Source organism: Anomaloglossus baeobatrachus, chromosome 4, assembly GCF_048569485.1.
Source record: "Anomaloglossus baeobatrachus isolate aAnoBae1 chromosome 4, aAnoBae1.hap1, whole genome shotgun sequence".
In the NCBI taxonomy this organism is placed as follows: Eukaryota; Metazoa; Chordata; class Amphibia; order Anura; family Aromobatidae; genus Anomaloglossus; species Anomaloglossus baeobatrachus.
Window position 1 is genome coordinate 164,567,967 of NC_134356.1, and position 26,460 is coordinate 164,594,426.

Sequence of the window (26,460 nt, forward strand, 5' to 3'; positions counted from 1 at the left end):
GATGCTGATGTCACAGCCACTCAACCTCCACACTAAAGGGGAGGGGTGGATGCTTAGCATAACAATCTTTTCTGTGTGTGCACATATCATTTGTCTTGGCTCCTTTTTGGTGAGTACAGACAAGACACAATTCGGAGACCCTACTTGGAGTCTCCACATTTTCCAAAATTAAGGTCAGACAACAGGAAAAGTGGCAACAATTGGTACAGACTACAAATAGTCCAACACCGCAACATGGATGTGAGGGGCTGGCCCTATAACAAGGCGTGAACAAGCATTTCTACCTTCACCAGAGACAGCAAGATGACAGGCATAAGCCTCTTGCTCGCAGAACCCTGGCACTACAGACAAAAGACAATTTGGAAACCCTACTTGAAGTCTCCACATTTACAAAAATTAAGGTCAGAAAACAGGAAAAGTGGCAACAATTGGTACAGACTACAAATAGTCCAACATCGCAATGGATGTGTGGGACTGGTCCTGTAACAAGGACTGAACCAGCACTTCTACCTTCACCAGAGACAGCAAGATGAGAAACAGGCGTATTGCTGGTGATCCCAGAACTCTGGCACTACACCGCCACTGGGGTGGCAAAGTCACTGGACATCCAGGACTTGTTAATCTTTATGAAAGTTAGGAGGTCTACAATTTCAGGGGACAGGGGGAATGCACTTATCAGTCAATACACCACCAGCAGCACTGAAGACATGTTCTGAGAACACTGGCTGCCAGGCAGGCCAAAGCTTCCAAGGCGTGACCGGCAAGCTCAGGCCACTTTCCATTTTTGAAGACCAAAATGCAAAAGAGTCCAATCCCCCATTATGGCATCGATATTGAACTCTAGATACTCCTGCACCATCCTCTCCAGCCATTCACTATATGTCAGACTTCTTTTTTGTTCTGCTGGTGCATGCGATGGTCTAAAAAATGTGTGACAAACCTCACAGAAATTGCTTCTGCCACTTGAACGATTGCTGCTAATGTTTCTCTTTGATGATGCAATGTTCCAGTGGTTATGTGATGCCCTGGCAAAGCCAGGTTGTCACAGAAAGAGTTAATCCTCCTTGGTAACCTGATCCCACACCGATGCAGCAGGACAAACCACATCCCCCAGGGTAAGAGAAAAGCAGAGCAGAGGGGAGGGGCTGGAGCAGAGTGTGTGGAGAGACAGACAGAAGAGGAGTCTGGAGTTGTAGCTCCCAGGCTGATAGTGAAGCGTGCTCCGAAAGGGCCGGGACAGGCTGTTAGTGAGGAAGGGGCCAGAGGTAGCCGGGGCAGGGCAGTGGCCCACCGGTACCTAGGGTGACCCGGATCACTGCAGGGGAGTGGATTCCCCGTTCCCGGCTGAGGAGAAAGAGGAAGAGAGTGGAGAGAGAGGCACCTGGCTGCAGGGAAAGAACAACAGGAGCTGCTGCACCGTGTGTGGGACACTAACACCCCCGTACCGAAGGCTGCGGACACCGGCAAATCCTAGTTACCAGTGACTCTGTGTGAAATACTTGTGAGTACGCCCGTGCCCTCAGGCACCGCACCGCAGCACTGCTCCCTGCTTATCCCCGAATGGGCCCCGGGACCAACTGCCCCTACCCACGGAGGGGTTAACATCCTAAGCTGTATCCCAACACCGTTCCCGGGAGTCCCGCACCTTCATCGCAGCGCTGGTGTCCACAATCACCACAACCATGGGTGGCGTCATGGACAATCTCCCTTACCAAACCCCCTTTTACTGTGGAGCCTGGGATCACAGACCGGGTCACGCCACCGTGATACCCACAGAAGTGACTCCGTGGCCCGGATCTGAGTACCCCTGGTCCCCGGGCGACACAGTTAGAGTTCTACAACTGCAATGCATGCTATGTGCTTCACTGCTGTCTTGTGGAAAACTACAGTTAAGATGCTCTATAAGCTTGTTTCAATACTCTGGCATCTGCACGTCCCTTCCCAGAAAGGAAAGCATGTTTGTAAATTTACTCTTGTACCATGGATCTAACAGAGTGGCAACTCAATAGTCAAAACTATTTTTAATACTGATAATACAGACATTATGTTGTATATATGTGCTGCCCTGGCAAAACCAGGGTGTCACAGAGGTCTGCATCCATGTTTTTGGTGCCGATCTCACACTCCCTTGGGGAGTTTCCCACACACACAGAAACACACCATCCAATCAGGTTCCACTCACCCCCTCCCCAGGAAAAGGGAGGGGCCGGAGGAGCTTAGAAAGAGCAGAGCAGAGTTTAGGTTTCGGTCAGTCTGCAGGAGGAGAGGTGTCTGGACGCAGCTCCAGTGGGGAGCTAGGAGAGTGACAGTAAGGGCCTGAGGAATAGGCCAGCCGCTTGTGGGCCCCGAAGTGGACCGGGAGAGGGTAGTGAGTCCCCCGGTGCCAGCTGTCGGGACCCTTTCCGGACCTGTGCACGGAGCAGACACAGACATAGACCGCAGGCAGGAGAACAACACCTGATTTACACACACGTGGGACCCGTCCTCACAGCATCCGTGGGCACCAGTTACCAGCAATTTGGTTTACAAAAGACTTTGAGTATTTCTTCCATCTGTGTTCCTGACCCTCCACATCAATCCAGCTTCATCCAGCACCACGATAACCAAAGTGTGAGTGTACTATTCCCTGCAATCCCTGCCACCACCACAACTCCCAATTGGGCCTCGGGACTACATCTCCCCTACCCGTGGAGGAGATTCCACCTTGCTGCCCCACACCACCAGTCCCGGGCATGGTCCCCAGAGGCAGCGGCGGTGCCACCATCTCATCACCGCAACCCACGGGTGGCGTCACGGACAATTTTCCCTACTTAATCCCCCTTTTATTGTGGAGCCTGGGATCACAGAAAGGGTCACGCCACCGTACACCTACAAAAGTGACCCTTGGCCTGGATCTGAGTACCCCTTACCCCTGGGTGACACATATAGTGTAGCAAGAAAGTGCTCATGTGTCGGATGCTTCCATGAGGAACATGTGTTGTTTGCCGTGCTAACGCTCAAGCTTACTTCCTTTGTCCCCTTCCACTGATATCTGGGAATAATATTGTCAATCAGAAATCCATCCAGGCATCTTCCCCAAGCTCTTTCCATTCAGTTTCAGCACTTTTCCATCCATTTCAGCATTTTTACAGCCATCTCAGAACAACTTTCAAGGTCCTCTAGTATCCCATTGACTTGCATTGGGTTCATTATTTGTGATGAATACACGAATAAGAAATTATTTGGATCAAATAATCTGAACCCAAATATTTCTCTATTCGCCCATCTCTGGTAGCTAATCATTTACATTATATTTCTAGGTGGTTGGAAGTATAATACAAGACAAGAATGGACTTGTGGCTCTTAGCGAGGTATGTGCAGCTTCTTTTTCTTTTCTGCCACATTTTTAATTTCTATACATAGATGGTCTATTTATTCATCTATTTATTTCTGATGGTTATATAGCTCTAAAGCTCCAGTTACAGAATAGGTATCTAGAGAATGAGTGTTCGGCCGACAGTGCTCTCTATCTCCTGACTCACCTACACACAGAAATTACGTACCTACCGCTGACCGGGAGTGATCGAGGAACAAAGTTCCATAAGAAGCAATAGGGATCGTGGGACATTACTCTATTAGATGCATCTGAAATTCCAGGATTATTCAATACACTGGTGAACAAGACATTGTGGGAGAGTGATTATTCAAATAAACTATTTTTTTCCATTGTGTGTTTTAATTAGAACTCTATACTCTCTGGGTTAGTAATCGGGGTGTCTTATAGACGCCTATCCATTAATAACCCCTGGGCTTGATGCCAACTGTCAATTCACAGCTGATATCATCAAACATATTACCCTGTTTGCCACCGCATCTAATGGAGGAGCCACTTCTGCTATTTTATGCCGGGAGAGGCCAAATAATCATGGGCCTTCCCAGCCTGATAATACTAGCCCCAGCTGTCTGCTTTACCTCAGCTAGTTATAACAAAAAGGGAGGAGCACACACTGTTTTTTTAATTATTTATTTACATAGTTTAAAAAACAGCGTCGGGTCTTCTTTATTTTTGGTAATGAGCCAAGGTAAAGCAGACAACTGAGGATTGCAGCATGCAGATTTCTGCTTTACCTGTGGTGGTTATCAAACAAAGGGGGAAGCCCAGATCATATATATATATATATATATATATATATTTTTTTTTTTTTTTTTATTTTATTCCATATCCACATTTATTTGCAGAGCAATTGTTTTAATTTTGCTTCCTTCTGCAGTCAGTCAGTTAGTATGACCATTTTGCAGCCAATTTACAGCATAGAAATTCAGGTCTCCATTTACTTATTTGGGGTTCGGGTTCTGGGGTCAAATTCAGGTCAAGTCGGAGTCCCAAACCAAACTTTTAACTAAAGTTGAACCCGAACTTCCACAGATCCGATCATCCCTATATGTAAGACAAAACCATGAGCTAATGCAGAAGTGGTGTACATGTTTCCTCAGATTTTCCATTCCTCTTTTTTCATACAAATACAGAGGCAGGGCCACCATCAGGGCATTAAAACCATGACTGGCGTTTGGTGCCTGGTAAAGAGGGGGGCACAGCTAGGGCATAATTATCTTTATTAAGCCTCAGGTCCCCTGCTTCACCGGGCCCTGGTCACAGCCACAGCAGAGGGGCACGGCCGTATCACTTTGGCCATTACACACAGCTAATTTGCATGAACAGCCCTTCTAGGAGCAGTGGAACAGTGCGTCAGTGCGTCATCACATTTCTCACCGTGCAGCAGCATGATGAGGTCATCACTCTGCGACCTCATCACACTGCTGCAGACTGTCAGGACCGGGAGGACTGATGGGCCCAGGAGGTGGATCCACTGGACCGAGTACGCCACCAGGTGGCAGAGTACACGGCAGCCGGAACACTGACGTGGCCGGGACGGTTATAACCGGGTCAGCAGGATCACGGAGTTCTATGGGATAATGCAGGAAACAGGCACAGGTACCCGGTAGCAAAAGACAAACAGTCACAGGAGAGAGCACAAGGGGACCTGAGCATCTAGCTCTAAAGACAAGCTAAAGGACACGTTGATCAGGCAACGCCCCTATAGAAAGGCAAGTCTTATATACCCAGCACAGCCTCATGTCATTTCCTGCTGCAGGTGTGCTGGGCCTATAAGACCAGGAGAGTGGGCGCGGCCCGGTCCTATACAGAATCCTGAGGCCAATACTCAAAGTCAGACTCCTGAGACCAGGAGCATGACTCAGGGGAGCAGGAGCGGGAGCGGCAGCCATGACTGGTGGACACATGGATTGGATCAGTGGGTAAGGAGTGGTGCTGGGACACGGGGAGCGTGACAGTACCCCCCCCTCTAAGCCCCCCCCTCCGAGCACAGAACCCCAGAGGCACCCCGGATCGAGACACCGGATCGGGACCCAACGCAAAGGCGGGGAAGGACCGCTGACCCCGTACCGCCTTCTTAGCTGCACGGCGCGTAGCCGATCTCCCAGCAGTGGCAACGGGGGCAACGGGAAGAGGAGGACCGTCAGAAACAGGACTGGCAGCGAGGACAACCGGCCCGGGCGTCTCGGACCGGACACAGGACAGGGACTCATCCCCGGCAGCCGTTGGCATCAGAGTCTCAATCGTCAGGGACGGTGGAACGACGCTGGAGAGCGCCGTCACTTCCGGTTCTGGTGGCACCACAGGCACAAGTGCCAGGAGCTGTGGTACACCGCTGGACTGCGTCAGATTCTCCTCTTCTTGTGCCATGATAGGGTCAGGTGACAGGGACCGAGGAACAGGCTGTAGGCAGGTATCATGGCACGAGGGACTCCAGCGAGAGATTGCCCCAGAGCGCCAACTGATGTCAGGGTCATGTAGTCGCAGCCAGGGCAGACCCAGCAGGAGCGCAGGAGTCATTCTCGGGATGACGTAGAACGCAATAGTCTCAGTGTGCTGGGTACCAATACAAAGTCTCACGGGTTCGGTGGTGTACCGGACAGGTTCGTATAATTGTTTTCCGTCCACGGAGGCGAACCAGAGGGGTTTTGCAAGCGGGATGACCGGTATCCGATAACGATCCACGGTAGCTTGTCGGATGAAATTAGCCGCTGCTCCCGAATCAATGTGAGCCTCCGCCGTGAACTGGGTCTTCTCGGTCGTGACCTGGACAGTCTGTGTAACCGGGACTGAAGGAATTCCGGTACCAAGGGTGGCGGTTCCCACCATCCCTTGGACTTGGGGTCTACCTGGTCTCTCCGGGCAAGAGCGGAGCAGATGAGAACCGCTTCCGCAGTAGAAACACAGGCCCCGGGCGAGTCGCTCTGCGCGGCGTTGCTCGGCTTGGCTCAGCCGGTCTATTTGCATGGGTTCCGGGAACATGTCACAGGAAGGCAGAGGCAAAGGAGCGGTAGGCCTCTGCGGGGACAAGGCGTGACGGGGTGGTAGCTTCTCCCGGAATACCTCTTTGGTTCGCTCCTGGAAACGGAGGTCAATCCGGGTGGCTAAAGATATTAAGGCGTCCAAGGTGCGTGGAACGTCACGGCCAGCAAGCTCGTCTTTGACGCGGCCAGAGAGTCCTTCCCAAAAGGCCGCCGTCAAGGCCTCATTGTTCCAGCCCAGCTCAGAGGCGAGCGTGCGGAACTGGATGGCGTATTGGCCGACGGTCAGGGTCCCTTGGCGTAGCCGGAGGAGCGAAGAAGTCACTGTGGTGGTACGTCCGGGTTCATCGAATGTACTTCGGAAAGCGTGCAAGAATTCCCGGATGTTAGTGGTCATTGGATCCTCATTCTCCCACAGGGGGTTAATCCAGGCTAGAGCTTCGCCTTCCAAGTGTGACATCAGGAATGCCACTTTAGCCTGGTCTGAGACAAACAAATGAGGAAGTAACTTGAAATGCAGGGAGCACTGGTTCAAAAACCCCCGGCAGTTCTTGGGGTCCCCAGCATAGCGAGGCGGAGCAGCGAGGCGAAGTTGCGAGGTTGCGGAGACAGCAGGTTCAGATCCGGACGCCGTTTGCTGCGTGGACCGAGACGAGGCGGCAGTCTGTAATGTGTACAACCGGTGGTCCACAGACGTCAGGAACTTTAGTATGCGGTGTAAGGTGTCACGCTGTTGCACCAGTTCCTGGCGTAGTTCGGCCAGCTCAGATGTTTGTGCTCCAGCGGGATCCGCTGCCTGATCAATCTGTCAGGACCGGGAGGACTGATGGGCCCAGGAGGTGGATCCACTGGACCGAGTACGCCACCAGGTGGCAGAGTACACGGCAGCCGGAACACTGACGTGGCCGGGACGGTTATAACCGGGTCAGCAGGATCACGGAGTTCTATGGGATAATGCAGGAAACAGGCACAGGTACCCGGTAGCAAAAGACAAACAGTCACAGTAGAGAGCACAAGGGGACCTGAGCATCTAGCTCTAAAGACAAGCTAAAGGACACGTTGATCAGGCAACGCCCCTATAGAAAGGCAAGTCTTATATACCCAGCACAGCCTCATGTCATTTCCTGCTGCAGGTGTGCTGGGCCTATAAGACCAGGAGAGTGGGCGCGGCCCGGTCCTATACAGAATCCTGAGGCCAATACTCAAAGTCAGACTCCTGAGACCAGGAGCATGACTCAGGGGAGCAGGAGCGGGAGCGGCAGCCATGACTGGTGGACACATGGATTGGATCAGTGGGTAAGGAGTGGTGCTGGGACACGGGGAGCGTGACACAGACAAAGGAGAGTTGCGGAGGTGACGAGGAGGCGGAAGCTGATTGTTACAGGCAAGCGCTCCGTGAGCTCAAGATCTCCAGGGGTGGTGTTGGAGCCCGCTGACACTAGTCCCTGCCTTGCTTGCTTCAGCTGGATGGGTGTCAGAGAGCGCACATCCAGCTTAAATGCATTGTGGCTCAGAGAGGATGGGGACATATATACCAGAATGTGCCCAGGAGAAAATAACTATATACAAGGAGGGGCCCAGGATGGAGACATATATGTTAGGAAGGGGACAAATAAACCTGAATGGGGACATATATACCAGGAAGGGGACAGAAACCATGATGGGGACATATATACTAGGAAGGCGACAGAAACCAGGATGGGGACATACATACCAAAATGTGCCCAGAAGGGGGATATACATAACAGCAGGGGCCCAGGATGGGACATATAGGATGGGGACATATAAACCAGGATGGGGATATATATACCAGGAGTGTCCCAGGATGGTGATGTATATACTAGGAGGAGGACATACAGTATATGCTAGAAAGGGGACAATAAACCAGGATGGGGACATACATACCAGGAAGTGCCCAGGATGGTGACATATATACCAGGATGTGGACATATATACCAGGAAGGGGACATATATACCAGGAAGGGGACATATATACCAGGAGGCTATTTATGCAGAGGGGCAGTGTGTGTGTGGGGGGATACTATACAGAAGGGTAGTGTGTGTGGCGATATAGAGAAGGGGCAGTGTGTGTGGAAAGATTTATATATAAAGAGGGGCAGCTTGTGAGGGGGGATAGTATACAAAGAGGCAGCATACTTGAGAGAGATTATACAGAGGGGCAGTGTGTGGGGATATTATACAATGGGGCAGTGTGTGGGGGATATTATACAAAGGGGCAGTGTGTGTTGGGGGATTTACATAGGAGCAGTGTGTGTGGGGATATTATACAGAAATGCGGTGTGTGGGAGATATTTATAGAGGGGCATTGTGTGTGGGTATAATATACAGAAGAGCAGTGTGTGTGGGGGATACTATACAGAGGAGCAGTTTGTGGAGGGGATATTATACAGAGGAGCAGTGTGTGGGGGATATTATACAGAGAGGCAGTGTGTGGGGGATATTATACATAGGGCCAGTGTAGGAGAGATATTATGGAAAGGGTGGTGTAGGGGGTGTACTGTTAATTTTCTGAGGGAAATACTTTATTGTCTGAACAACTTCAGGGGTGCCCAATCTTTTGGCCATGACTGTGTAAGGGTGGTGTCACACACAGCGACGACGACAACGACGTCGCTGCTACGTCACCATTTTCTGGGACGTTGCAGCGACGTCCCGTCGCTGTCGCTGTGTGTGACATCCAGCAACAACCTGGCCCCTGCTGTGAGGTCGCCGGTCGTTGCTGAATGTCCAGCTTCATTTTTTGGTCATCGCTCTCCCGCTGTGACGCACACATCGCTGTGTGTGACAGCGAGAGAGGGACGAAATTAAGCGAGCAGGGAGCAGGAGCCGGCATCTGCGGTAAGCTGTAACCAGGGTAAACATCGGGTAACCAAGGGAAGACCTTTCCCTGCTTAACCGATATTTACCTTCGTTACCAGCGTCCGCCGCTCTCACACTGCCAGTGCCGGCTCCTGCTCTGTGCACATGTAGCTGCAGTACACATCGGGTAATTAACCCGATGTGTACTGTAGCTAGGAGTGCAGGGAGCCAGCGCTAAGCAGTGTGCGCAGCTCCCTGCTCTCTGTTCATGTAGCTGCAGTACACATCGGGTAATTAACCCGATGTGTACTGTAGCTAGGAGTGCAGGGAGCTAGCGCTAAGCAGTGTGCTCTCTGCACATGTAGCACAGCGATGCATGTCGTTATGATCGCGGCTGCGTCTGCTGTGTTTGACAGCTAAGCAGCGAACATAACAGCGACTTACAAGGTTGCTGTTGCGTCACAGAAAATGGTGACGTAACAGCAACATCGCTGTCGCTATGTGTGAACCCAGCTTAAGACTGTGGAAGGTTTGAGGGGTAAAGGCAGAGCTGGGGTGGAGCCTTGGCAGAGTCTCAAGGGGGCCTGAAAAAAGTTTCAGTATATGGCCCTTAAATTCCTAGTGGCAGCCCTGTACTGAGGTACAAAACTCCCCAAATACTAAATGTGTGTGATATCCCAGTACCTGTTATACACTCCCTGACAGAAGTTCTGTCGCTTATCCATGTTATGTAAATAAAAGCTTATAACCTGACTTTAAATTCATCCATTGGTTTTATAAATTACTCTTTTGAAAGCTGAAACTCTCCCAAATTTGGTTTAGGTTATGAAAATAAAGTTGCTGCAAAGCTGAAATATTGATCATTTAATGAACACAGAAAGGTCAGATTTTGGCAAGACAAAGGTTTTGTCGCCCACAGAAAGTAATGTGAAATTCAAACAAATAATTAACTTCTAATACAAAGATATGTTGCATAACATTGGTGAATGAAGTTGTGGTGCTATTAGAGCCATATTTAATACTTTGTGTGACTTCCATGAGCTTGAAGGACTGCATCCATGTGATTTAACAATGATTCATACAATTTATTGATGAAGTTGTGGTTCCCCTGACCTGGTCAGGCACCACTGAGTACTGCACCCATGCCAGGGGCAGTGCAATACAGGTAATCCAGGAGGCTGACCGAGGTGTGACTACACAGGCGCATAGTAATCAGGTCTCACACATGTACCTTTGGGAGGACTCCTGAGAGCTTCCAGGAGGGGGGCGTGCCTCCATGTCCACTCAAGGGGTGTGGTAGAGAGCCTGGTTGCTAGGTGACGTAGGCAGGCACAAAAGGGGAAAGAGGAAGAAGGAGGGAGGAGAAGTCTGGAGCAGGGAGTTGAAGAGAGAGGAGTGTGGAAGTGGAGCTCAGACAGAGCAGACAGACGTGCAGAACCCACAAGTGAGACAGTTTAGTGTGGAGCTCAGGGAGAGCAGATGGAGAGCCCTGGAGTTGCTGCAATCTAACAGCATCCGCGCAGTGACTACTGACGGGGGAGATCGGTCACCTAGTAGTGCCACCCGAAATCCACCCAAGGCTAAAGAGAGAGCAAACGGGTGGCAGAGTAAGAAGATTGCTGGGGAGGTACCAAGCCCGCACGGGTAACAGGTCCCAGTGCAGAGATAGATTCACCTTTCTTCTGCCAAACCTGCCTGAGGGGGCACTTCAAACCCCCAAAACAACACCACAGAGTCCGCAGCCACGTAGCAAAGTGAGGGCCCATAGTTCACAGGAGGCAAGCAGCCGGAGTGACCTGGTCCAGGCTACAAGCAAACGGGCCGAACGAGGGGAGCAGCAACTTCCCTGGGTGACCCCCGTAGGGACTGCAAGTCGGGGTCATCACAAACAACAGAAGGGCTAGAGAAGGCGAGTCAGTAGCCACCCTCACAAGTCAGCCTGAAGGACGCCTGGTTCCAGCCTGGTTCATCCCAGCTATGCCCGGGTTACTCACCCTGCCATCAACAGTGAGTAAAACCCCTGAAAGACATTCTGCTTGTGTTTGAGTCATTCTGCGCCTTGTGGTTCCACACACTTACCCAGGGCCCTGGGGCTTGCCTCACTCTCGGGAGGCCACTACATCTGACTGCACCCACCATCAGCCCCAGGCACCCCTTAGTCTGCAGTGGTGGTCCCCAATGACCGCAATACCGAGAGTGGCGTCACGACAATCCCAAGAAGGTTCCCTACCTGTGACCATCACATGGAGTCCCTAAAGATAATGCACCGCTACACTGCACCTGTGGGGCTTCACAAAGTCTTCAGGAATAGCAAAGAATGCAGTCAGTTCATCTATATTCTTTGGTTTTGCCTTCCAAGCTTCCTCCTTCATCCTACCCCAAACATGCTCAATGATGTTCATGTCTGGTGACTGGGCTGCCCAGTCCTTGAGCACCTTAATCTACTTTGCCAGGAGGAACTTTGCTGTAGAGATGGATGTATGAGATGGAGCACCATCCTGCTGCAGAATTTGATCCCTTTATGAATCGGAATGTAAGAGGTAGCTAATACTTCTTGATATTTTAGGCTATTCATATTGCCTTCCACCTTGCAAATGTTTTGCACACCCCTATACTGAATGAAACCCCAGTCCATGATCTTTCCACCACCAAACTTAACTGTTTTCTGGGTGTATTTTGGATCCATACGGACTCCAGTAGGTCTCCTGCAGTATTTGCAGCAGCTGTGGTGTAATTCAACTGAAGATTCATCAGAGAAATCTACCTTCTGCAACTTTTCCATCGTCCATCTGTTTAGCAGGCTGTGGGACTCGGCAAATTCCATACGGTTTTTTAATTGCCTTTTGTTTAGTGCTGGCTTCTGGGCACTGATTTGACCATGGAGGCCATTTCAAGACAGAATCCTACAAACTGTTCTAGTTGACACAGGGACTTGAGGTGACCAGGCCTGTTGCAGCTCTGCTGCAGTGGAAGAGGGGCTGGCTTTGGATGTTCTAACCAACAATCGTTCCTCCTGAGCAGTTGTCTTGCAGGGTCTGCCGGACCTGGGCTTGTCAAAAACATCTTAAGTCTCTTGAAATCTTTTTTAATTCTTTGTACTTGACGCTGATGCCAGCCACCTCTGCAGTGGATCTGGTCTTCAGCCTCTTTGGTCGCAGGGTGGATTTTTGGCATGTTGTCAGAGGTCAAGATGCAGTTCAAGTGAAGGTCTGGGGTGCTGGGTTTCTTTTTATACACACCCACTAATTAACTGATAATTTAGTGAGCACAGGTGAGGATGTAAACTAGGATTGGGTGCATTATATGACAAGGCGACAAAACTTTTGTCTTGCCAAATCTGACCTTTCTGTGTTCATTAAATGATCAATATTTCAGCTTTGCAGCAACTTTATTTTCATAACCTAAACCAAATTTGGGAGGGTTTCAGCTTTCAAAAGAGAAATTTATAAAACAAATGGATAAATTTAAAGTCAGGTTATAAGCTTTTATTTACATAACATGGATAAGCGACAGAACTTTTGTCAGGGAGTGTATTACTGCTGAGTTAAACAATTGTCGTGTGGCAGTAGATCTGTTCCAGTGTGCCAGAATTATTTTGTGCACTGTGAGTTAGGCAGTATGAACTGCACTGTGTTATGATGATCGTACACTGCGAATTGTTAAATGTACTTTGCTGCCATCTACTTGTCAACGTATGCATACGAAAGTTAAGTGTTCATCCTCCTCACAACAAGCTGCCATGCCAACAGCTGGAAGGAGTCTCCCACCTCAGAGGTGACACTCCAATAAACTGGAACAAAAAGGTCTAGTCAGGAGACAGAGAAGAAGCTCCCAGAACAAAAAGGTCTAGTCAGGAGACAGAGAAGAAGCTCCCAGAATCTCTATCACAGGTCCATGCTGAGGGGACATCTTTTTCTTCATATAATCATCTCCACAAAGGAGTGAAACTTCCTACAGCCAGGAGAGATAAAGTTAAACATGAGCTCTCTTGCATACTGGTTTCTTATGTGCTTCCAGCCAGAACCAGTGTAACATGACTTCTTTACCACAAGCTCTGTGTACCCTACCCCCTGAAATACAGACCGGTAGCGCCAAAACCGTGAGTAGCTCCATACCATCAGTGTGTTGCCACGGGGAGCCAACCAGTGAAGGTCCTTCCAGCAGCGAAGCATTACCTGGACTGTATATTATATTACCTCCTCCAACAAGTGAGGAGTACTGTACTCCAGCCGCCTTGAGAGACCTAAGCTTGCTTGTGTCATAAGGAGAAGACACCTTCTTTCATATGCAAAATACCAAGTGAATCCTATACAGTGAACTGCCGCCACTTTGCCTTTAAGAAACAAACTGTATGCTACTATTCACGTCAGTAAAGTGTTATGTTTGCAAGTTCACCCGTGTATCTGGCAGCTTGTAACTGCACAAACATCACCGGAACTCCAAAATCTGCACGCAGACACCACCCCCATAGGAGTGCCCCCGTGGGGTCCTATACCATTTCCATAAGTGCCACCTTCTGCTATTAACAATTGTTGCGGACACGAGGAAAGCGTTTAGGAGTCCAGCGGCCCACTGCAGCTACCGTGACAGTACCATCTGCTGCCAGTGGAGCTACATATCCCAGCTGGCCCCTCTGCAATATCTGGCGCCTCCCCAGTGGGTTACTGCATGTGCACATGAACTTAGACAATTATCCTGCCTAGTTGCGCGTAGTAGAGTTGTTTTCATGACTCCAGGAATTGCAACAGGTTCTATTACCAATTATAGAATGAAAGTTCCAATTCTTCCTCTCCTGTATACTGCTTTACCAAGCTGTAAGGTGATGCTGTAATTGCTATCCATCCTCACACACCGCATAGACAAATAGTGAGAAACAGCTCTCTGTTTTGGATACTGTGTGATCTATAACCCAGCATTAGAAACACCACAAGCAACATGGAGGAAAGTGAGCCAGGGAGTAGTGAAAATAAGTGACATGAAATGCGTGATATCCCAAGTAGAAAACCGTGTGCTCAAAATGAAAGGTTACACAAGCAGGAAAAAAATAATAGAATCATAGTCAAATGACTACATCTGAGACTGATGTACAGTCTGGTTCTGACTTGCCTGTAAGGCTAGGTTCACATTTCCGTTGTTTTGCATCAGTCACATGCGTTGCTTGACGATTCCGTTATAAAACAAGAGAGAGAGAATGATCAGCTGATCGCTCTCATTAGCCGGCCGCCGGCTTTTGAGAGCAAACAGATGATCTCCCGGCAGCCAGCTCATGAGAGCGATCAGCTGATCATTCACAATAGCCGGCCGCCGACTTTTGAGAGTGAACAGATGATCTCCCGGTGGCCGGCTAATGAGAGCGATCAGCTGATCGCTCTCATTAGCCGGCCGCCGGGTGATCAGCTGATCGCTCTCATTAGCCGGCCACCGGGTGATCAGCTGATCACTCTCATTAGCTGGCCGCTGGGTGATCAGCTGATCGCTCTCATTAGCCGGCCGCCGGGTGATCAGCTGATCGCTCACAGAAGCCGGGCGATCAGCTGAGAGTTCGGCCACCGAGAGAGAGCATGTGCAGCAAAATCAAAAGGATTCTGCTGCTCAAAAACGCTACATGCTGCGTTCCTGACGTCCAACGGTCAGTCGTTCCACAACTGATCAGTCGGGTGGCAGATGCAACGCAGCGTCATCAGTCACAATCCGCCGCTCATACAAGTCTATGGGAACAACGAAATCCGCTAAATGGATTGCATTGTTTATCAGAGCGGCGGATTGTGACTGATCATAAAAGACGGAAATGTGGACCTAGCCTAAGGGAACAGGTGAATCATTGGGGGGCCCCTGTGCATGGGTGTACCCTCCATTTAACTTTTGACACAATACACTTGATTCACTATATACAAACAAAGGAAGCACTTTTTCATTCATTTACCAAACTACACAATACATTATTATATAGAAGCAGAGGTAAATTTGTAAATGAGGGTAATGTAATATTTGCAAGTCACTGAGTGGGCCCTCAAAGTCTCAAAGTCAATATTACTGGTGGGACCCTGGCACCCCAGTCTGTCGCTGCATACAGAGGCATTTTAGCTACAGACACTATATTAGTAACTAGTCTTTTTACCTATAAACTATTGTTAGATATTTTTCTGAAACATTTCTTAATTACTATTATGTTATCAGTACAGGTTTAATAAATTATGCATTATATATGTTATTGATATATGTTATTTTATTAATTTCTGTTTCTATTTCTGCAGGTGGCTAAACCAATTGTTAACATTATAACAGAAGTTTTGTGTGCTCTGGTAAGCATATTGACTAGAGATGAGCGAATTTGTTTGAAAAAGGTTTGGCAATCTCAAATTCGGCACAAGCCTTCGCTCATTTGGTTTGGGGATCGGATTCACGAACACTTCAACTAATCTAAAAAGTTCTGCTTTGTTCGGTAACTGTTTGCATTTACACAATTGCCAAAACCATCCACTTCTGGCCCCATCACAGCCATGTCAAGTATTGGTAAAATGGTTAAAGCAGGACATACTTACCACTCTCCACAAGGCTGTAACACTACTACCTGATCTGTTCATTATCTCTCACACATATTCACTGCTTCCTCTGCCCACAATCTGTGACAGCGTCTGTGATTGGCTTCAGTCAGTCTGATTGGTTGCCCTCATAGTAACTGTCTGTCTGCTTGAGTGAAGTGTAAAAATAAATAAATTAAAAAATAGCGCGTGACCTCCTCCCGCGTATATTGATACCCAGCGCAGATAAAGCATACAGCTACCAGCCAATATCTTGATTGTGTAGTGTGACGCCCTGGCCAAAATCAGGTAGTCACAGAGAGGCCCCTGCATTACACCGTTCCCTCACAAGGAAACACACAGCCAACCATTAAACCCTAGTCACACCCCTTAGGGACAGATAGACACACCAGTGGGTGTGGCCAGGTGGTTGGTGCACGCCCACCCAGGGGTTTAGACTGCCCGGGGCAGGAAAAGCAGCAGATCAGTTTTAGAGTTCAGTGAGAGTGGAGGCAGGCCTGTGTGTCAGGCCTGAAAAAAACTGACAGGTACCAGGGTAGGAGCCCTGGTGCCTTGGCTAGGAGGCAGACGGTGGTCTCCGTCAACAGGAGACGGGAATACGGCTCGGTGGAACAGAGGTGGACCGGGCCAGAGTTGTAGCCCGCCGGTACCGACACGGGGAACCGACCCGGAAACCATAGCACAAAGTGGGGTACTCGGACCCTGAAGCCAGGAACCAGAATCTACTGGAACTGGTTAATTAACCGATTGAGGCCAGGACTAGAGGTCCTGTCCCACCCAAAGTCCCTCATAGAAGACAACAGCCCACCGATTAGGGATAAGAGGTCACCGCCAAGGCCCATAGATCCCACGGGCCAGCGTCTGTGGGCACGGCTCCTTAGGCCACATCCAGCCGGGAGCGGACTCCTACGTTTCATACAAGGAAGTCTTTTCTACTTAAACAGTGCAGGAAAAAGGATAGAGACCACCAGCCGGGTGGGGGATCCCGAACGCAACCGGCCGTGGCACCGGCCCCCACCATCTTGGTTTACCAGAGACTTGTGTGTTTCCTTCAGAGTGAGTACACCAACACCCCCTGCGGTCGTCATTCCCCCTGCACCAGAGCCATTGGGTCCCGGGGCCGCCATCCCTGCCCACTGAGGGGTTAACATCTTGCTGCACAACATCTCCCCCGGGTGCCCCGTAACAGCAGCGGTGGTGTCCCACCTCACCACACACAGTGGGTGGCGTCACAAACCTATTACGGCCTAGCCCGTACATCTACGTCCCCCATTTTATTCGGCATGTCCGTGAGACCCCCGGGTCCAGAGACCCTCGAGCCACCACCCCTGAAGGTCCAGGCCTGAGCAGCGTTGACTGCTGGCATGGGGGCGGCACAGTATCCCAATATGAGAGACTCCATGCCACTTTGTTTACTTTAACTATTGAAATATTTTGATACCCAGCCATGATAAAGCTGATTAGGTGGAAGCTGGTATTCTCAGGCTGGGGAAGCCATTGTTATAGGGAACCCCAGCCTAAAAATGGCAGCCAGCAGCCAACCAGAATTGTTGCATTCCCACCCCATTACAAATCCTGTAAGTGAATAAGTAAAAAAAAAGGCGGCTGCAGGCTGCTATTTTTATGCTAGGGTGGGACCCAGTAATTATGGACCTGCACAGCCTGAGAATACTAGCCCCCAGCTGTCTGCTTTATCTTGGCTGGTTATAAAAATTGGAGGGGACCGCCCACCATTTTTAAAATTCTTATTTATTTCAATAATTTAAAAAAGCTGCATGGGGTTCCTCATATTTAGATACACAGCCAAGATAAGCAGTGCAGCCTGTAGCTATCTGCTTTTTCTACACTGGGCATAAATATACAGGCGACCCTGCGCCAATTTTTTTATTTTTACACTCCATTAGGGACCCTGACAGTGTGTATGATTCCAACCAAACACAGATGCTGTCAAACAGGGTGGGAACGAGGCCTGACTGCAACCTTTTAGAGACTCCGGGACTGCTGATGGGTGGGTGAAGCAGTGAATATGGATGAGTGTTAAGGAGTGGACCCGGAAGCAATGTGACAGCCGCGTGAGAGACTCAGTAAGTATAGCTGTCCTGCTTTATTCCTTATTTTCTTTCTTTTGCAGCCCCTCTAGCCCTTACTAACACCAGCCCCTATGCTCCTTATTAACACCAACCCCCTAGTCCTTACTAACATCAGCCTCCCAGTCCTTACTAACACATACAGTCATATGAAAAAGTTTGGGCACCCCTATTAAAGTTAACTTTTTTTCAACAGCTATTTCAGTTTGATATATCTAATAAATGATGGACTGAAATGAGGTTTATTGTACTAACAGAAAATGTGCAATCCGCATTTAAACAAAATTTGACCGGTGCAAAAGTATGGGCACCCTTATCAATTTCTTGATTTGAACACTGCTAACTACTTTTTACTGACTTACTAAAGCACTAAATTGTTTTTGTAACCTCATTGAGCTTTGAACTTCATAGGCAGGTGTATCCAATCATGAGAAAAGGTATTTAAGGTGACCACTTGCAAGTTGTTCTCCTATGTGAATCTCCTATGAAGTGTGGCATCATGGACTCCTCAAAACAACTCTCAAATGATCTGAAAACAAAGATTATTCAACATAGTTGTTCAGGGGAAGGATTCAAAAAGTTGTCTCAGAGATTTAAACTGTCAGTTTCCACTGTGAGGAACATAGTAAGGAAATGGAAGAATACAGGTACAGTTCTTGTTAAGCCCAGAAGTGGCAGGCCAAGAAAAATATCAGAAAGGCAGAGAAGAAGAATGGTGAGAACAGTCAAGGACAATCCACAGACCACCTCCAGAGACCTGCAGCATCATCTTGCTGCAGATGGTGTCAATGTGCATCGGTCAACAATACAGCGCACGTTGCACAAGGAGAAGCTGTATGGGAGAGTGATGCAAAAGAAGCCGTTTCTGCAAGCATGCCACAAACAGAGTCGCCTGAGGTATGCAAAAGCACATTTGGACAAGCCAGTTACATTTTGGAAGAAGGTCATTTGGACTGATGAAACAAAGATTGAGTTGTTTGGTCATACAAAAAGGCATTATGCATGGAGGCAAAAAAACACGGCATTCCAAGAAAAGCACTTGCTACCCACAGTAAAATTTGGTGGAGGTTCCATCATGCGTTGGGGCTGTGTGGCCAATTCCGGCACCGGGAATCTTGTTAAAGTTGAGGGTCGCATGGATTCAACTCAGTATCAGCAGATTCTTGACAATAATGTGCAAGAATCAGTGACGAAGTTGAAGTTACGCAGGGGATGGATATTTCAGCAAGACAATGATCCAAAACACCGCTCCAAATCTACTCAGGCATTCATGCAGAGGAACAATTACAATGTTCTGGAATGGCCATCCCAGTCCCCAGACCTGAATATCATTGAAAATCTGTGGGTTGATTTGAAGCGTGCTGTCCATGCTCGGCGACCATCAAACTTGACTGAACTGGAATTGTTTTGTAAACAGGAATGGTCAAATATACCTTCATCCAGGATCCAGGAACTCATTAAAAGCTACAGGAAGCAACTAGAGGCTGTTATTTTTGCAAAAGGAGGATCTACAAATTATTAATGTCACTTTTATGTTGAGGTGCCCATACTTTTGCACCGCTCAAATTTTGTTTAAATGCGGATTGCACATTTTCTGTTAGTACAATAAACCTCGTTTCAATCCAGAAATATTACTCAGTCCATCAGTTATTAGATATATGAAGCTGAAATAGCTGTTGCAAAAACCCAAATTGTTATAAAGAAAAAAGGTTAACATTAATAGGGGTGCCCAAACTTTTTCATATGACTGTAAGTTTTGCCTCTCATTGAATTCAGTGGTGTTCATATATGTTCGTCGAACTGTTCTGGAATGTTGGCAAACCGGAACATTGACAGGTTCACTCATCTCTTTGGTTTGATCTATTAATGCAATACTATGTACAATATACTGTAGATATATTATACTTGGATTTATAATACGGTATTATCTGTTTTAGGTGGAAATTATTCTTCCAACACCTTGTAAGCAATTCCTGGATAATTGAAATTCTATTATTAATATAAGCGTTATTAAATTATTTCCAGCAGTGACCAGTTTTTATATTTTCACTTTCATTTCATCCTCCCTTTTTCAAAAAAAAATCACAAAAATCATAAATTTTTCTTACCCATAGCATGGGTAGATTGGAATAACACTATTCACTTTCCCATATATTGTATTGAAAAACGGTTAAAAAAATTCCAGGTGTGATGAAATGATGAAGCACACAACCGCATGGTGTCGCACTTCCACTGTAAATGAATGTACTGTACTGCATGCGTGCTGGATCCGGCATCCGGCGAAATGCCGGATGTGTGAAATGGGCCTAACTCATCACTAGTTTTAAGGTGTTTATTATACCTGACAACATTATTCTTCTGGTCATTATGATTGCATTGATGCTAAACTTTTATAAAGAATTTTTATGAGTTCTAATTCATTTATTTGGATATTTACTATGGACTAATGATATAAGAATACTAAAAATATACATACAATTATTATATCCCTTAGTTTGATTCTGGTACCATAGTCTAGGAATGGTATATGAGGGGTAGACAAGCGGTGTTAACATATCCATAGGCTGCTTGTGAATGCATGATGTGGCTAGTGGACGGCACCCTGGGAGGCAGGTAAGCGCTTTAATTCTATCTGGAGGCTGACGGCGTTCCAGAAGTGAAGTTCATCATGCTGACCTGACCGGCACCTTGGGCATGCACAGTATCGCTTGCCCTTCCGGTTATGGCGCGCAAGTTATTGTACTGCCCCCGTGTCAGCAACCGGAATTGCTCGGTCCAGATCCGCGGTGGCTCGAGGGGTCTCCGGACCCGGGGGTCGTGCGGCCACTCAAAACAAAAAGGGGGTATTTATAGGGGACTGTACGTTTAAAGTTCGTGACACCACCCACGGTGTGTGGTAAGGTGGGATACCACCACTGTCGTTGGGAGCACCTGGTGGCGGTGGGATAGCAGCCAGGTGTTTAACCCTTCCGTGGGTAGGGGGGATGCCCCGGGGCTCGGTGATGCTGGCGGAGGGATACCGTCGGGGAGGTAAGGGTCACTGCGTACTCACTCAGTCCAATAAAGCTGACACCGACAACATGTAAACCGAAGTTCTGAGCACTGCTGCAGCAGGGAGGGAGCACGCCTGGATCCCGTGTCCTTTGGTGTTGCTTGTTAGCCTATGACCTTTTCCTTGGCACCTTTCTACTGATTGGTCCCTGTAGTGTAAAACAAGTCAGGTCCCGCTCACCAGTGTGGCTAACTGGGTGAGCTTGCTCTCAGGGTTCACGCTTGGGATTTTATGGACTGCGGATTGGGAAAGTCCTATCCCCCTTGTTGCGCTAGTACCCCGATTGTGGAGCGGGTGGAGAACGAATCTTGAAGGCTCCATCCTCCTCGGGTGAATTACCAGGACGCTTGAAGCTACTTCCCGGCCTAGGGTCCACGTACCCCGTCGTGCCTTGGCCCCTGCCCTGAGATGGCACAAGGCCGCCAGCTGTCCTCCTTGGCAGTTCCGTGCCCCTTGTCACGATCCCCTGCGACTGGGGTTCCAGCTCCTACCAGGCCCAGATCAACATCTGCCACCTAGTAACAAGGAGCCTAGCTCCTGACCTCTTCTCACTTTCACCAAAACAACACTCCCTGTCTCCTGACACTCCTGACCCTCGCCAACCAACCCCCCCAAGTGGGCAGCCCTATTCCCTTCAGGCTACCTATTTGTGTGTCTGATGGGCATGGTGCAGAGTGTTCCTAGGATTTTGATTAGTTTGTTTTTAGCAACACCAGAGGCCAGGGACCCGTAACCAAGGAGGAGGTGGATACTGTGCAGAAGGGCAGATTGCACAGTACCCTGTGACAACCTGATAGGCCAGGGCATCACAGTATCATTGGCATGCGCACTATGGGTGTGTGCTTCACCCTCTGCGTTCCACTGTAGAATGCATGTTTTGTAACCCTGGATGTGTGCAACAGAGCTTGCAGTCCAGTTCTGGAGCGCCGGATATCATGGGCATGTGCATTATGGGTGTGCGCTTCACCCCCTTGCGTTCCACTGTGGAGCGCAGGTATTTGCACGATACCCTGGAAATGGATTTTTTTTTAACTTTTGGGGAGGATAATGCATTATGAAGATGCTGGATTAGAATACATGGGAGACATGGAAGACTGGTATGTGTTTATTTACACACCGGGGGATGTGATTAACTGTGAATGAGGTCAAAGGGCACCATAGGAGGTTATAAGGCAGTTTATTCTGGCTGCAAACCTCCTACTATCAGTCACATGGAGCAGCGTGCCTGCATATGATTATAGATCTATTATGTCACTAAATTGAGTAAAGAATCGGCCTCCTGAAGAACCATATCGGGGAAACGCGTTGAGGCATGGGGCAATGGATATAACAATGAGTACCATATTCTGAGGCTGTCCCTGGTGGTTTTTGTCATAATATGTGATGTTCAGATATGACATATGACAAAATTAGAATCAATATTTGAAAATCTGCCATTTGCTTATAATCACTTTATTGATAGGCACTGCACTTTTGATCTTTCTTTTCTATCTGGCAGGGTGTTATAGGGTCAGCTGACGATGAGTGGGGGTGCCAATTTGCTTATTGGGGTGCCAACCTGCACTGCTAGGTAGCGCACAGGAGGGAGGAGTCTATTGTAGGGACTTTGTTCCCCCCTCTTTTCTGTGCCCTGTGGTGCGGTATTAGATAGCAGGTACATTTTTCCAGGCGAAATGCAATCCTGTTGGAGCTCTGGCTGGAGAAAGCAAAACTCTGGCCTAGAAGCATGCTGATCATCTGGGTTTTCGGGGAAACACCCGACAAACACAGCTGCAGTAATTAGGGAGGCATAAGGTGCTCGGTGTTCAGTGCATATGGGTAGAGAAAGCTGGGGCTGGAAAGACAGTTCAGTGGGTCACCAGGGTTTCAAGGAGGAACTGCTATCTCACACTGCCGGGCAGTGTTTGTACGTGATTGCTGCGGCATGACTGGCAACCTACCTGGGAAAGGGTGTGCTCCAGTCCTGTGGAACAAACAGGACTGAGGGAATGGACTTTCTTGTTGTTTTTTTTTCCCTCTGAACTGCTGACTGTCACCGTAACTGTGAATAAAGCCCTTATGTTTTGCACTATACACCTGTGTAAGCCTCTTTACTGCATCCCGACCTGAGCAAATCGCTACATGTTGTGGAGAACGCGGGTATTGCAGTGAGGCTGGCGTAATTTTTTCCTTTTTACTCCTGCTGTGGATTGTTTTTCTTTCTCCTGGCTGGTCACCAGTAGATGTCCTGGGTGAAAGTTGTGGCGCAGACCCAGTCCAGGACAGCGGCAGACATGGAGGCCACAATAAAAGCACTGCTAGCCACTACACAACATCAGCAGGCCGCTACATAACAGCAGCAGGCCGCCATGCAGCAGCAACAGGTCTTTTAATCAGCAGCAGCAAGAGACCACGGACGACATTGAGGCGTACCTGGAGACCTTCGAGAGAGTCGTCGAGCGATAGAGGTTGCCGAAGGACCAGTGGGCTGAAATAGCCGCTCCGTTTCTGGCACCCAGACCAATGAAGGCCTACAATGACATTCCAACGGATCAGACGACCGACTACGCCATCGTCAAGGGTGAGATACTTGCACATATCAGTGTGAATGTATTAGTCCGGGCCCATCATGTGCATCAGTGGGAGTTTAACCCTTCCAAATCGGCAAGGTCTCAGTACTATAATTTGTTGCATGCAATGCAAAAGTGGTTACAGACGGAGAAACTGACTCCTGCCAAGATGGTGGATCGACTTGTGGCGGATAAAGTTTGGAGGACTTTGCCGCGCTCCCTCCAGGACTGGGATGGTTAGGCGTCCCCTACTAATGCACTGCTTATGGTAGATCTCATAGAGCGATATGGGGCTACCAAGGAACTCCAGGGTGGGCCTCCCCGAAAGGGGGCAGGAAGGTTCCCTAAGTCCCCAACCCTGACCGGCCGAGTTGAGCCCAGGACGGCCCCTCCAGACGATTCGGGGGTTGAGCGGGGCCCCGTTGTCTGCTGGCAATGCCAAGAGCCAGGTCCTGTAAGGGCTTACTGTCTGGCAGACCCCATGGACATGAACTTTGGCTACCGTCAGTCCCTGTATGCAACGCAGCTCTGCGCCATTGGAACCCCAGAGGGTTCCAACAATGGACACTTATGTCATTTGAGTGTGGATGGTACCTCAGCGGTGGCTCTTCTGGACTCAGGGAGTCTCGCCACTCTGATGCGAGCCAACCTGGTGCCTTACAGTGACTACACCGGACGGAAAGTGAGGGTCCTATGCATCCTATGCATCCACGGAGACTTAAAAAACTATCCTACTGCTCTAGTCATGATAGGTACACCTGCGGGGAGGTGGTGTCATGAAGTGGGGGTTGTTGAAAGTTTACATTATGAGTTGATAATCAGGAGAGATTACCCCTTGTTTTCTGTTTTGTGTGTGACCCTCCAGAGGCACCAAGGCAGACAATGCTGCTTTCACCCACAGGGAAGCAGGAACCTGGTAATCCTGAGGAGGTGCTTGTAGTAGGGGTGACGTCCTCTTATGGGGAAGAGCGAGAACAGTCCTTCATATAAGTGTTGACCGGTGATGTGGACGATTTGCCGCAAGAACCTGAATTGTTGGATTTAAATTTCTCGGGTCACAATTTCGGTACGGCGCAACTCCGAGATCCCACACTGGCTCATACAAGAGAGAACATACTGTTTATTAATGGAGAGCCACAAAGTCTCGGGGCACATACCGTATGGCCATGATTCGAGATGACACAAAATGTATTATACCGTGTAAACCAAACACGGGAAGAAACGGTTCAGCAATTGTTAGTACCAAGGGCACACCATAGGTTGGTAATGGACTTAGCTCATACACATGTGTTGGGCGGACACCTAGGTCACTAGTAAACCCTAGATAGGTTCCTGCAGCGTTTTTTCTGGATAGGCATTTTTGAGGAGGTAAAACAATACTGTAATTCCTGTCCCATCTGTCAGGTGACCAGTCCCCAGCCACACTTCCGGAGTCCACTGGTGCCTCAGCCTATTAAAGAGGTATTCTTCGAATGAGTGGCTATGGATCTCGTCGTTCCCGTAAACAGGTCTGCCTGTGGACACCAACACATACTGTTGATCCTTGATTATGCAACTCGGTACCCGGATGCAGTACCCCCTCGACATATTTCCGCTAAATTCATTGCCAAAGAATTAATAAGTATATTTTCTCATTCCGGGAATTCCGAAAGAGATTTTGAAAGATCAGGGGACTCCATTTATGTCCAAGATTATGAAGGAACTATGCCAGTTACTCAGTATAAAGCAGTTGCACACGTCCGTATATCATCCCCAAACAGATCGCCTAGTAGAAAGATTCAATAAAACCATTAAAAATATGCTAAAGAGGGCTGTGTCTCAAGATGGGAAAGACTGGGACCTTTTACTGCCTTACCTTTTGTTTGCTGTGCGTAAGGTGCCACAGACCTCCACTGTGTTCTCACCCTTCGAAGTTCTGTACGGCAGACATCCCAGGGGCTTGCTTGCACACAAAAGTGTTATCGAGCACATTGCACAAATGCAGGAAAGAATGGAAACCGTCCTCCCACTAGTCCAGGAACACATGGAGGCGGCACAGCAGACTCAAGGTCGAGTCTATAATAGGGATGCACGAGTCAGAACCTTTAGTCCAGGGGATTGGATATTAGTTCTAGTACCAACTCTAGAAAGCAAATTTCTCTCCAAATGGCAGGGTCCCTATGAGGTTATAGAAAAAAATAGGGCCAGTGAACTACAAGGTTCATCAATCTGGACGGAGAAAACCTGAGCAGGTATACCATGTGAACCTTCGAAAGCTATGGAAGGTTAGGGATCTTACTGATGGGGATAATCCACTGCCAGGATTCCTTGCAGAGACGGCTCCATCATCTTCAAAGGTCTCGGAGGGAGCCTCTACCGCAGTGAAGATAGCGGATACCCTGTCGCCTACACAGGCTTAAGAAGTTCGGGAGTTCGTTAGTAGGAATACGGATGTGTTTTCCGAGCTCCATGGTCATACCTCGGTCATCTGTCATGACATTGTCATGGAGCCCCAGACTAAAGTCCGATTAAGGCCATATCGGGTGCCTGAGCGACAAGCTACCTCGGATGAGGTGAGAAACATGCTACAGTTAGGTATTTGTTATTGAGGAATCTCGAAGTGAGTGTGATAGTCCAATAGTTTTAAGACCGAAGCCGGATGGGTCCATAAGGTTTTGTAACGATTTCAGTAAACTGAACGAGGTATCCAAGTTTGACGCATACCCCATGCCTCAGGTGGACGAGTTAATCGAACGGTTTGGGCAGGCTCGGTATTTTTCCACACTGGATCTCAAAAAGGGGTATTGGCAGGTACTCCTAACCGATGCGACTAAAGAAAAAACAGCCTTTGTGACCCCCGAGGGACTATACCAATATAAAGTTTTGCCCTTTGGTTTGCATGGTGCCCCGGCGACATTCCAGTGCTTAATTGACATAGTCCTCCTTCCTCATCAGCGATTTGCGGTGGCCTATCTCGACGACATTGTTATATACCGTGCGAATTGGGAGAGTCACTTACCGAAGGTGCAGGCGGTGGTTGACTCCCTCCGACAGGCTGGGTTGACAGCCAACCCAAA

General features: G+C 48.6%; 1 protein-coding gene across 1 annotated transcript in view; it reads left to right on the plus strand.

Annotated features, from left to right (window-relative positions):
* The window catches only part of LOC142302343 (ranaspumin-like), a 190,348-nt gene that overhangs the window by 147,719 nt on the left and 16,169 nt on the right, over window positions 1-26,460 (plus strand). The window contains exons 10-11 of the mRNA XM_075343404.1: window positions 3,300-3,350; window positions 15,429-15,476. Of these exons, the coding sequence (XP_075199519.1) occupies window positions 3,300-3,350; window positions 15,429-15,476 (99 nt within the window). The remainder of the gene's footprint in view (window positions 1-3,299; window positions 3,351-15,428; window positions 15,477-26,460) is intronic.